Source organism: Epinephelus fuscoguttatus, linkage group LG18 (assembly GCF_011397635.1).
Source record: "Epinephelus fuscoguttatus linkage group LG18, E.fuscoguttatus.final_Chr_v1".
NCBI lineage: Eukaryota > Metazoa > Chordata > Actinopteri > Perciformes > Serranidae > Epinephelus > Epinephelus fuscoguttatus.
In genome coordinates this window covers 29,324,928-29,337,313 of record NC_064769.1, presented here as the reverse complement: position 1 = coordinate 29,337,313, position 12,386 = coordinate 29,324,928, and the positions used below count along the sequence as shown (strand labels likewise).

Here is a 12,386-nt window from a genome sequence, read left to right as displayed (position 1 = left end):
AAAAGAAAGTGATATGTAACAGCAAATTCATAAGAAGATTCCTGGGAAGGACTATCTTTTAGTACAAATAACAAAAATTAAGTTGTAAAGTGATATATTTGTACTATTATTTAGCTGAAAATGTATATGTACGTCTGGTATATATAATATAAAGTACAACACTTTCAGTATTTCATATCTATTTGTCCTGGAAAAAGATTTTCCTGTTCTGTTAGTCTGCACATCAAGTGAGCTGAAATTGCAAAAATATAGTTTATTCCAAATCCTCCTGAGACTTGAACTTTTGTTTGGTATGCATTTTTATTTCTCCTAGTTATTTGGGATCAGTAGCACCTGAGAAGTATAAAAAACTAAACATTGTCAACAATGATTGTGTCCCAGTATCCTCAAATAAGACGATGATAACGTCCCAATGTCCTTCAATGAGCTGAAGATAAATTACCAATAACTTCACATGAGTACTTCCTAATTAACAGCATCTTCGCTTGTTACTGTTGATAAAATTGTTCAAATGTGTTGCCATATCAAACTACAGGCATTATTAATCATAAATATACAAGTTTCAACCATTAAATTTAACCAGGTTTTATACCTTGTCAACTTTTGCGTTGGCTGCAGACTGACTCGGCAGAGATGGCTAAGTAAATAGTTATTTCCAGGAAGCTTTTTTGCGCCCTCAAATGAAGTGCTGCCAAATGTATTAGAGGAATTAAAGTCTAATATTTATATACACATTTATCATCAGTGTCTCATGTCATGATTTACAGTGACACGACACTGTAACACAAACAAATGTCTTCCACAAGGTGAGCATCAGTGATACAGTTTACTTTTTTTTTTTTTTACACAGACAGGGACATAAAACTCCTGTAACAGCCACTTCATCCAAATAACAAGTACAAATATATCATTTTACAACTTTAAAATTTGAACAGATTGGTTTTAAATAGAAAATCATCCCTGTTATGTTTGACTCAGCATACTTACCATGAAGTTGGACAAAATATACACAAGTAATATTTGGAAATACATCAGAAGTCGTCATAAAGAGTTTCCCTCATAAACCCCAAAGAGTTTCCTCTGGTTACAAGTTCATCAGAAATCCTACAAGCATATGAGCCATTATTGACTGTATCTTGGTCATCTACACCCACCAGCAAAATGACAAGAAACAATAAGTTTTGGTGTTTTTTTTTTTTTTCAAAAGAGATAAAACCATCTTACTCATCAAATCACAGTGGAAGTGCAAATCATTCCTGACAGACTGTGCTAAAACATCGTGTGTTGAAACATAAAGGCCATTTGTGAATACAGGAAAAGCTTTCCAAGTAAACAAACTACATATGGAAGTTACATTTTACAAAAATAGATACCGGTATATCAAAAAAATAGTAGTGAAAATACACATATGAACCCCCATACAACATCTAAAGGCTGGTTGTACTATAGCACCCCCTGCTGCCCAGGTAGAGGCTGTGAATCATTGAAGCCATACATTAAAAAAGGCCTGATTTCCTGCTGTGTTTACAGACTTTACTGATGTAAACAAACCTTTAACACAAATGGAAAACATTAATAACTTAGATGACGTTCTTGTTTAGACTTTCTCCCTTATTTTGTGAGTTTAAAAAAGCGGATTACCCCTTTAAATCCTTGAGCTCAGCATATTAACATAGCATGAAGGTATGTTTTAATTAGTATCATACACAAAATATGACAAAGCTTTGCATTGAGATTCACTAAGCTGCGTAGAAAGGAACCAACCACCAAAGAAAAAGTCAAGGGGAGGACGGGAGAGTTGGTTTTAGAGTGTGCAATATCAACAACAATATAGTCTTAATTCACTCTCTCCCATTACATGTGATGCACAACCTGCTGTTTCCGTCTCCAGTTTCAGAGTTCTGTTCAGACGATTATCCTCCTACGCTACTGACACTTCCACATCTGCAGGGTCGATAATTTTGTCCTCTCCGTTCAGACCATTTGTAATTGGCTGAGGCTCACTTTCATCCAGCCCCTCATTGGTCGGCGACTGGAAGCCGCTGTCGTTACGTGAGCCGGAGTCTGTAGCCAGTTGTGGCAGCGACGACTCATCTGATTCTGTTGCAGAGACCTCAGCAATCCGTTCACTGTCATCTTCTTTCACCGCCGTCTCTATCTCCTCAATGGCGTTCTTGATGGCTGCCTCCTCCTGATGCTCCTTATCAGCTTCCTGCTTTTTGCTTCCCACCAGCTGCTCCAGCATTGCTTTTGTGGATGTCTTGTCTCGCACAGATTTCCTGGGGACGTTCACGATGGTGGTGACGTGCGTCACATCCTCCTGCACCCCGTCCTCCGTGGTAAGGGTGCCTGTAGTCTCCTCCGTCCTGTTGGTTTCCTCACTCTCCTCTGCAACTGGAAGCGCCACCTCCACCACAGGGTTAATCAGGTCCCTGATTTCATCCACACTGTCAGGAGACACGGGTTCCTTTGGCAGGTCAGAGTCCTCCTCATCCTCCCTGCCGTCCTCCTCTATGCCCTCGGTCACCTCAGCATCCTCCTCAGGGATGAGCTCCACACCTGGGACCTCCAGGCAGGACTCGAAGGGCAGAGGCATCCCGTCCAGCTGGATCATGGACACCACCTGCTTGCGTCTGCTCCCAGAACCTCCTCCGTCAATACCGCCACCACCGACAGAGCCCTCTGTCTCATCGGCCCCAAACTTAGCAGCCCAGTCCACTCCGGGGGTTTCTCCGAGCAGGTGCAGGTTGGGGTCACTGTTGGTCAGAATGATGCTGTCCCTGTAGAGATTGTGTCTCCTCTGGACAGCTGCCTCCTTCACAGCTGGACAAACAAAGAAAACAGAAGTCACTCACTGTGGTAACAAGTATGTTTGGTGATATCATTTATAACTACCACTTCTATTGTCACGGCAGCAGTCGTTTCTAAATATTTTTGTTTTAACTCCTCACCCATCATTATGTCCTTGGAGACAGACTGCAGCACCACCTCCTCAAACATATTTTCCACCAGCAGGAAACGGGAGAAGTCCTCAAAGATGAGCTCTTTAAAGCGAGGCAGCTCCTGGTGAAGGAGAGGGCAGAGATGAGTTTTATAAAGCTCCAAGTCAAATCAGTGAACAGCTTATCACATTTAATGTTTGTGATCCCTTCAGTTAGCGTGCACCTTTGGCAGTTCTGCCCCAGTTATCAGACAGGGCTGAATAAAAGTCACAAGTAAGCATGGGACAAAATAAAAATATCATGCCACGTATCAAGGCCAGAATATTTGCAATTTTTGTTACGATAACCATCAAAATATGCCTAAAACTACACTAAATATACCAGAATCATTTCACCATTCATTTTTATTGCATCACAGAGAGGACACATTTTTAGTGAACATTTTTTGTAGTGAAAAACAATCTTAAAAGACCAATTTATTTTAGCTATTCAAATTGGAATGATGTCTTGCCTGATTAAGATTAGGTTGGTGCGTGCATATGCAGCCTGTTTTTGTTAAGTCTCTTATCACCTGAGACCTGAACTTTTGTTTTGTATGCATTTTTTTATTTCTCCAAGCTATTTGGGATCAGTAGGACCCGATAAGTATAAAAAACTTGGACCTTGTCTACTTTTGTGTCAGGGTCAGCGGCAGACTGACTTGGCAGAGTCGCAGAGATGGCTGCCATTTTGGTTTTACACGGATTGTGCTCTTACTACCACTAGATGGCACAAACAGTGTCCACAAACAAGGACAACAGATCTGAGTAAAGTAGAATGAAGTATAAGGTCCAGTAAACCCAAAATGCAATGTCCTCATATGAGGACACAGGGTCTCAGGAGGTTATTGTTGGTTGCCCAGCTGTCTCTTTCGGTGCCACTGGACACAAGATTCACAATTATCCCTCTAATGGAGAATTCACCACAATCAACATATTCTTAGTATTTTTCATTGTAATCCACAAAAAAAATCATATGTTGTCCCGTCCCTGGTCACAAGCATGGGTGGATTTTAGAGACATCGGGCTCCTGGGCACAGACATGCAAAAGGCCCTGCTACATCTCCTACACTGAAGCAAGACACACATAGACTTTGTAGTCTATGTGTGTGTGTAGTTTCTATAAGCTCTTTTTGTTGGTGCTACACATCTCTTTTAGGTTTTGTGTCTCTTTGTGCTAATTTTGTGTGTCCTTGCAGTTGATTTGTGTCACTTCGTAAATGTTTTGGTCTTTTTGTAGTTATTTTTCATCTGCAGTCCTTTTGCATCTCTTCGTAGTTGTTTTATGTCTCATTTCATGAGTCATTTCATTTTTGCTTTGCATCCCTTTTCATAGTTTCGTGAGTCTCACGTATCTCTTTGCAGCTGTTTTGCATCCTTTAGTAGTGTTTATGTCTCTTTATGGTCACTTTATGTTACTTTGTGGTTATTTTGAGTCTCTTTCTGGCACATGTCTCTTTGGCTGACATATTGCAAGTGGAGACCAGGGAGTCCCCTGACATTAAGGGCCCATGGGGCCTGTGCCCAGTAGGCCTTTTCAGTAATCTATCCATGGTCCTAAGTATCACTTCCACATATGTTCATGTTATGTTCATGTTCATTCATACATTTTTGAGGGATACAAATTTACAAAAGGCAAAGGCAGAGTATTTCAAATTTTCTGTGCAATCTGATGGTGTTTGTCTGCCTGCTCAGGAAGGACCAAAAAACAAAACAGTACTAATAACTCCAAAAGTCCCTTAAACAAGCACTGTAAATTAGAAACAAGACCAGTGCAATCAAAGGTGCTGTCTTGAAATCAGCTGTTCATGTCTCGCCTTATGTTTCTTGTACTGCTGTTCTTAGTAGCCATACTTTCTCTTGTGAGTTTTGACAGTGGCATGGGATGGGTTCAGTGGGTTCTGCAAGCTATATAACCAGCATTGGATATATATCATTTACAGTTTTCTTTCCACACTTATGGGAGTTTTTATGAAACGGCTTTTGGACCTAAACAAACATCAGAAAGTTGCTAAAATTCAGAGTACAGTCACCCTTAGAATGTGAAATGTTGGAAAGGTGTCACAATACTGCAAAGACATAATGTATATTATAATACATGCAATTTAACAAGGCCGCTCTGAAAAGTGATTTGAGGTTATGTTGGATGCTACTCACAGGTGAGCAGGATGGTGAGAGCTGCTGCAGCATATACGGGATGGTGATCTGCAGCAGAGCCTCTCTGAAGAACTTCTTGCGCACTGTGCTGCTGTCGTAATCATATTTCTGACAGGGACAGACCAGAAACACATGTAGAGCTGAGTGACTCGTAAAAGCTTTTCTTCTCATTACACAAAACATTCATACCTTAGCACCTTCCTGCTGCTTCTGCTAAAATATACAGTATATGCAGATTGTGTTTGACTAATAGATTTCTACTTTTTTTTCTTTCTTTTCTGGCAGGTGGTGAACTGATCCTAAATGTCAGTTTTTAATGTATTATTCTTTGTCCTGTATGTTCTCCAGCTAAAATAGAGGAAACATTTGATGTGGGAACAGTCTTTACTTCATCTTTCATCCATGTTGCCATGTGTTTGTCACCTGTACGCCTTTTAAATTTTTATTTTTTACCTTGAGAACCCTGTCCTGGCATCGCTGGATGTTCTTGCACAAGTCGTCCTCTCCCTGGTTCTCTATAGACTGGTTGAACAGTTGCTCGAATGTGTACACTGCGCTGTCCATTTGCTGTCAGAATTTAAGAAAAACTCTTAAGTTACACAGCAGCATGAGAAATGGGCTGGTTTGTCTTTATTAATTGTAATACTCTTTCTGTCCAGCAGGTGGAAGTAGAGACTTCACCACAGGCAGGACAGGTTACTGTTGTCTTACAGGAACAAGGGAGTGTTTTCAGGCCTCCTCACTGCTTTGTTACATGCTAAATCTTTGTGTTGTACCAGACAAAAAACTGCTGCCGTACCTCCCTCATGAGGATCTGAGCCCTGCTGACGAACACAGAGGGGCTGGCGACGTCGAACCTCTGCTGCAGCCCCTCCAGATTGAGCTGCTCCACCTTCTCATAGCAGCTCTGCATCTTCACTGGGTGGAAGGCGAGCATGGACAGCCTGTCCATGTGCTGAGGGGAAGACAGAGAGAGGAGGGTTATGGTGATCGAGGTGGTACAAGCATCATAGAAGGAAAATCAAGATCAAAACAGAGAGACAGGTTGAGTTGATTGTTCAGGTCACAGAGAGCAGCTGGGGACACTCCCTGACTTTAAAGAAGCACTGATGTGGCTGAGGCTTCCTAAACAAACACCATCTCTTCATGCACTCTAATAAATTTATTGTGACCAGAAGTTCGGCAATGCTTTTTACATTTACAAATAAACACTAAACCAAAGTTAAGTCTTACATGGAGAATAACAGAACCCAATTAGTAATTCATCTTTAAAGCACAGGCCTATAGCTTAGCGAGGTTTCTGTCTGTGCTTTGACTCAGTTTTGTCTAAAAAAAGCAGCATGGGAAACAGATGTAGGAACAAGGGCTGCTTTTTTTGGGAGACAGCAAAATTAATTTCCTGTTACAGCCGATGATGTAAGTAAGAGTGTGTGTTACAGCTACATTAATCCAGGTCTTTTATTTCAACACTGAATCATATGACCGTGTGTAATGTGAATAGGGGTCATGGTAACAAACCCGCAGAGAATTGTCGGCAACTAACATTGCAACCCCACAGCTTAAAGGGACAGTTCACCCCAAAATCATAATTATGTATTTTTGCTCTCACCTTTAGTGCTGTTTATCAGTCTGGATTGTTTTAGTGTGAGCTGTCAAGTGTTGGCGATATCGGCTGTGGAGATATCTGACTTCTCTCGATTATTATACAACTAGATGGCACTAGAGGAGTGTCATATAGGACTGTATCACTGTATCACAGTGCAATAGGAGGCGTGCATCTACTGCTAGCTCACCTAGCACCACTGAGCTAGCTAACGTTACAGTTCAGTGGAGGAGGACTCCATTAATGTTTACATCATGTGCTGTCACAAACATGAGCCTGTCGTCCATGAGTAGATGCACTCTTCCTTCTGTGCGGTGATACAGTTGGCTGATGTAGTTCAGCAGAGAGAAAATAGTTCACAACAACGTCTGTGGATTATCTTGAGTAACCGGATCATGATTTCTGGAAAGAGACATTGCTGTTGAGTTTTTCAAATGTATTTTTTTTGGCGCTACAGGTAAGATGAAAAATATATATTTTTGATTTTGGTGTGAACTGTCCCTTTAAGGTACTAAGCAAAACAGACGACGGACCTCCCTCTATATTACCTTGGCTATCAAACAACTCGTGTTGACCTGTGTTACTGGAGATGTAAGATTACTGTAAACAATGCTAACACCTGAATCAAACTATTACCGTACATTAATTCATGCACAGAAAGAAAGGGTAAAGGAATATTTGCAGCAGCAAACATGACTCACATCTCCCAGTTTTTCTTTGCCCCCTCCGTTTAGCGAGTTCTTGCTAATCTCCACCAGCTCCCTGAAGAAAACGTCCCTGACCTCGGAGAAACCTCGGCTGGTGGGCTCCATCAGGGCCTCCAGGATGGAGCTGATGTAGGGCTGGACGTTGGTCCGTAGGAGCTGCTCCGCCTTGGGTAACACCAGGGCTGAAGGCCAGGAGGGACGCAAAGAGAATAGAAGAAAAGAAAATAATCATGGTGAGTTGCTGCAGCTTGTAAACACACTTTGAATGATGATGAAAAGTCAGTCAGGGCATCAAGACAAATAAAGGCATGGCTCTCTGACTTTAGAGGAGCTCTGCAAATATGTAATGACAACGCACAGTGTATTACTGATTGCCAGGTTGAAATGTTGGTATGTATGACATTTAGTAAACACACTTGTGTCATTTCAATGGAAGCCCAACTCTCGGATACACCCAGCTGATGGGAGTATAACCTGTGCTAAAAGAGACAGACTAAATAACACCCACAGCTAGGATTACGACTCTCAAACCTCTGCATTCCCCTCATTTAACCTGCATTGTTTTGTACAGCTGACTTGTAGTTTCGAGTCTTATCTGTGGCATAAAGTCAGAAATATAGAGCAGGTGATGGAATGCAGTTCTGCCACTTTAGCTCAATGGGAAAACAGTGCACATGAAAAATGTGGGCAGCCTGTGCCAAGTGAACTGTTGAATAGGAAAGTGACAGGCTCACTGCTCAAAGGGTGGATGCTGTGGTGCTGTAGAAGCCAGCTAACCCAACACAGTGAGTGACAGCAGACTGAAACACAAAGTGCAGAGAGTCCAACAAGAGCTGGAAAATGCCCGATATGGAGGGAGGTTTAGTTACAGAGGAAAGGAAATGTCCAAACAAACTTGTCAGAAACTTGAGCACTGTGGCGTTATTCAGTGACCAAACTGATCGCTTCGCCGTGCCAATAATCCCCGGACCAAAGAAAGCACAGCTACATCTCACTCAGGCAAACAGTGGGCGAACAATGAAGCGTGCACTTGAAGTAGGGAAGATCATGTTACACGGCACAGCGAGCAGCAAGTGAACTGAGTCATTTTGCATGGCGTGTTGGACACGTGTAAACTCAGGTGGTGCTCAGTTAAGGGTAGATTCAGAAATGCCAAATATTTATTTCTGTCTGTCAAAATTGCTTTCTGTGTTTTTTTAATCCCTTTCCTCCTTTTGTTCTAACTAAATTTCCTCCCTGGATCTTACTTCATTTAATAAAACCATGTTACACTCGAGTCCTGTTACTTCTCTCTCACTACAGGTATCCGCAGCTTTGATACTGTAGATTAGTATCATGGTTTCAGTTGTTTTTACAGTGGATATTTACAGTTGATCCCCAGGTGTATGGGTTAAAATTGGGCTACATTTGGTAAACATAATGTGTACAAATAAACCTTCAAAGCACATTTAACCCATAGACCTAGGTGTCAAAATCTGTTTCCTGTGGAAAAAGTGGGGTGGGGATTGATCATCACTCATCTCTACCTCATGGTGGGAACAATTTTCCGACCACAGACTGCTGGACAATGCAAAAGGTATGTTAACATCACTGACTGTGTGGCCACAAATATTCAGTAATAGGGGAAAATGTATGAATGAAAACACTGTGAAATGTTCTATTTTCATTTGTCAGATTTAAAGGGACAGTTCACCCCCGAATAATATGTTTTCCTCTTACCTGTAGTGCTATTTATCAATATAGATTGTTTTGATGTGAGTTGCTGAGTGTTGGAGATATCAGCCATAGCGATGTCTGCCTTCTCTTCAATATAATGGAACTAGATGGCACTTGGCTTGTGGTGCTCAAAGAGCCAAAAAATACATTTGAAAAACCCAACAGCAATGTCTCTTTCCAGAAATCATGACCTGGTTACTCAACATAATCCACAGACCTTGTTGTGAGTAGTTTCATGTAGCAACTATTTTCTTTCTACCAAACTACAAGCACCCCGGGGCAGACCCAGAACACGCTGGAGGGATGACATATCTCATCTGGCCTGGGAACACCTGGGGGTCTCCCAGGACCAGCTGGAAAGCATTGCTGGGGAGAGGAAGTGTGCATCTACTTGTAGATGAGAGGCTTGTGCTCGTGACAGTGCAAGATGTAAACATTAATGGCATCCTACTTGGCTGAGCTGTAATGTTACTAGCTAAGTAGCGCTAGGTGAGCTAGCACCCTTCATCATCCCCTTGTGCGCCGTGATACAGTTGGTGAGTGTAGTTTGGAAGCCGGAGTGCCCAGAGAAAACCCACGCTGACACTGGGAGAACGTGCAAACTGCACACAGAAGGGCTCCCCCACCCCGGGAACCCTCTTGCTGTGAGGTGACAATTCTAACCACTGCTGCCATTATCTTGAGTAACCAGGTCATAATTTCTGGAAAGAGACATTGCTGTTGAATCTTTCAAAAGTATTTTTTGGTGCTTTGAGCACCACAAGCTGAGTGCCATCTAGTTCCATTATATTGGAGAGAAGTCAGACGTATCTATGGCCGATATCTCCAACACTCTGCAACTCACACCAAAACAATCTAGACTGATAAATAGCACCACAGGTAAGAGGAAAAATATGTGTTTTTGATTTTGGGGTGAACTGTCCCTTTAACTGATTATGACAACCCTTTAATGCACTGTCAGAATAGGAAGATTCATTCTCACCTCGTATCTTGCCGCTGACGTGCTCTTTAGATGTGATGATCTGGTCCATGTCTGTTCGCAGTCTGGCATCCAGCGGAGCTTTCTGGGCCTCACAGGCTTCGACCAGTGCTTCATACTGGCCGGTGGTCTGAGACAACACCTGCTTGTACACTGCATCAGAGATCTGGAGGAGAGTTGTTCAAGGACATAATTAGTTTGGCCTCCCCTGTGTTCCTACACCATATCTGCACTGCACTGTATGGTACTACAGGAACACACCAACATCCAGTGTCGCTGCCTCTGCTGCATCTTCCCCCTCAGACGAGGACCAATAATGTTTCTCAGCTCCGGGTGGAGGGTCTCCATCACCAGATTAGCCAAAATCTGTACACACACAACATACAGAATTTATGTATTAACACACTTTTACTATGTAGTTATTTTTGTGTATTTTTTATTGATAAATAAATAAATAAATAAAAGAGGTTATAATAAATCTTACTGGGTTGTATTGGATTGATTTCTACCTAATGGACCTTTTAGTTCATACTGTGAGCTGCTAGGTCAGCCCCACCTTTCCACCATTTACTGTTACTATGGCAATGTGCCAACCAGGGATTTTTACATTAGAGGTGTAGTCAAAAACAACCAATATCCTCCACCGAAAGAAAAACAAAAACAACCCTTTAAAAAAAGAGCAGCCTCTCTTTCCCTTGTGGTCACATGGATACAGTGAGACGATTGATACATAGTTGGAAGCAGGAAAGCTGGTTTTACAAACACACACACACACACACACACACACACACACACACACACTCAGCTCAGCACCTCCATGAGGTTTTTACTAAGCTAAACTAAATATTTGGTGAAACACGTTGCTCGGGGTAATGAATAGCTGAGACAAAAGCAGGGTGGTTTTTCCACACAGAGGAACAGACAGACCTGATAAACAACAGGTATGTTACTGTAGTCTGTTTGTCTAAAAGTGAGGCTGTTTGAAAGGACTAAATTAAAAAGTGTTTTTGTTGTATTATTGTTCCACTGGTGGATGTGATGTCTCATAATTATATTTACATACTTTTAATGTCCATCTGGATTCCCGTAAAATTGCAAGGCCATAAAAACTGAATTTATTTAACGCTGTACTACACTACTGTGTACTGTATTATGATTATTATTTTTCATTACTCATCTACTGTATATTTTGTTTTCTGGAAAAATGTAAAACAAAAAATCACGAAAAAAGAATGATGCCTAATCAAATCACTTGATAATCTATCACTCTATTTCTCATTTCACATTGATTTTTGATGCTCAATTTTTCAACATACATTTCATCACCTCCATTTTTTATTTGTAAGCGTTTTCATCACTTTCATTTTTTCCAATTATTTCTTGTTACTTCCAAGCTTGTGGCCACTTTCCTTAAAGGTCCAGTCTGTAGGATCTAGAGAAATCTATCTCGCCACCATGTTTCTGCAGTAGCCCCAAATGGACAAACCAAACACTGGCTCGAGATAGGGCAATTTGCATTTTTGTTTCGGCCTCTATAGTTACCGGCCCCTCCGCAATGAGCAGCATTGGAAAAACAGTGACTTTTTGAACGTGAACTTACTCTATTCAGTGTTTTTACCATTTTTAATCACCTGCTCTGTCACCTGTTTTGGAGAAGAGACCTCTGTGGGTAATAGAGTGCCCCAAGGATGACATTTTTATGTAAGCCAATGAGGAAATTAGCATTGCACTGGTTCCTTCATCAAAACAAACATTTAAGATGTTAAGATGTTTTGTTCAGCAAGATAACCTTCACAACCACATCACACCACTGTCATGATTATTGAAGCCTAAATGAAATCACCAGAAGTTAAGAAGCTAACATTAGGCTGTAGACAAACTATACTATGGTCGCATGACCTAAAGTCACCACCATAACAAGACTGTAAAGCAGCAAGTGCCTTTTTAAAGACAGCTGGAGTGGAGTAGGAGTGGGGTACTTACTGACATATTTTATGTCGCAGAACAAAACATGAAAGTCTCTTAATCTTGTATCACCATAGACCTTATTTCAGGCATTTAACTAAAAAAAAAAAAAAAAAACATTTTAAAAAAACACTGACTTTGAGACAAGGGAACCAGGAGTGGAAAATGGTTTAGGGACTCATTATTGGGGCACTCTGTTCAGCTCCCAGTAAGAACCTCCTAAACAATGAACACTGAAGGAAATTATAACTGGGAGAAGTTGCAACTGGTTGCAATTTG

The 12,386-nt window shown here is 41.4% G+C and overlaps 1 protein-coding gene across 1 annotated transcript in view; it reads right to left on the bottom strand.

Moving 5' to 3' along the window:
• Window positions 1-825: 825 nt before the first annotated feature.
• niban2a (niban apoptosis regulator 2a) overlaps window positions 826-12,386 on the bottom strand; it is a 33,484-nt gene continuing 21,923 nt past the window's right edge. Inside the window, exons 7-14 of the mRNA XM_049603548.1 lie at window positions 10,404-10,508; window positions 10,146-10,308; window positions 7,442-7,629; window positions 5,937-6,092; window positions 5,591-5,704; window positions 5,138-5,245; window positions 2,952-3,063; window positions 826-2,823 (exon numbers count right to left, since the gene is read on the bottom strand). Coding sequence (XP_049459505.1) covers window positions 1,922-2,823; window positions 2,952-3,063; window positions 5,138-5,245; window positions 5,591-5,704; window positions 5,937-6,092; window positions 7,442-7,629; window positions 10,146-10,308; window positions 10,404-10,508 — 1,848 coding nt within the window. The 3' untranslated portion in view covers window positions 826-1,921. The remainder of the gene's footprint in view (window positions 2,824-2,951; window positions 3,064-5,137; window positions 5,246-5,590; window positions 5,705-5,936; window positions 6,093-7,441; window positions 7,630-10,145; window positions 10,309-10,403; window positions 10,509-12,386) is intronic.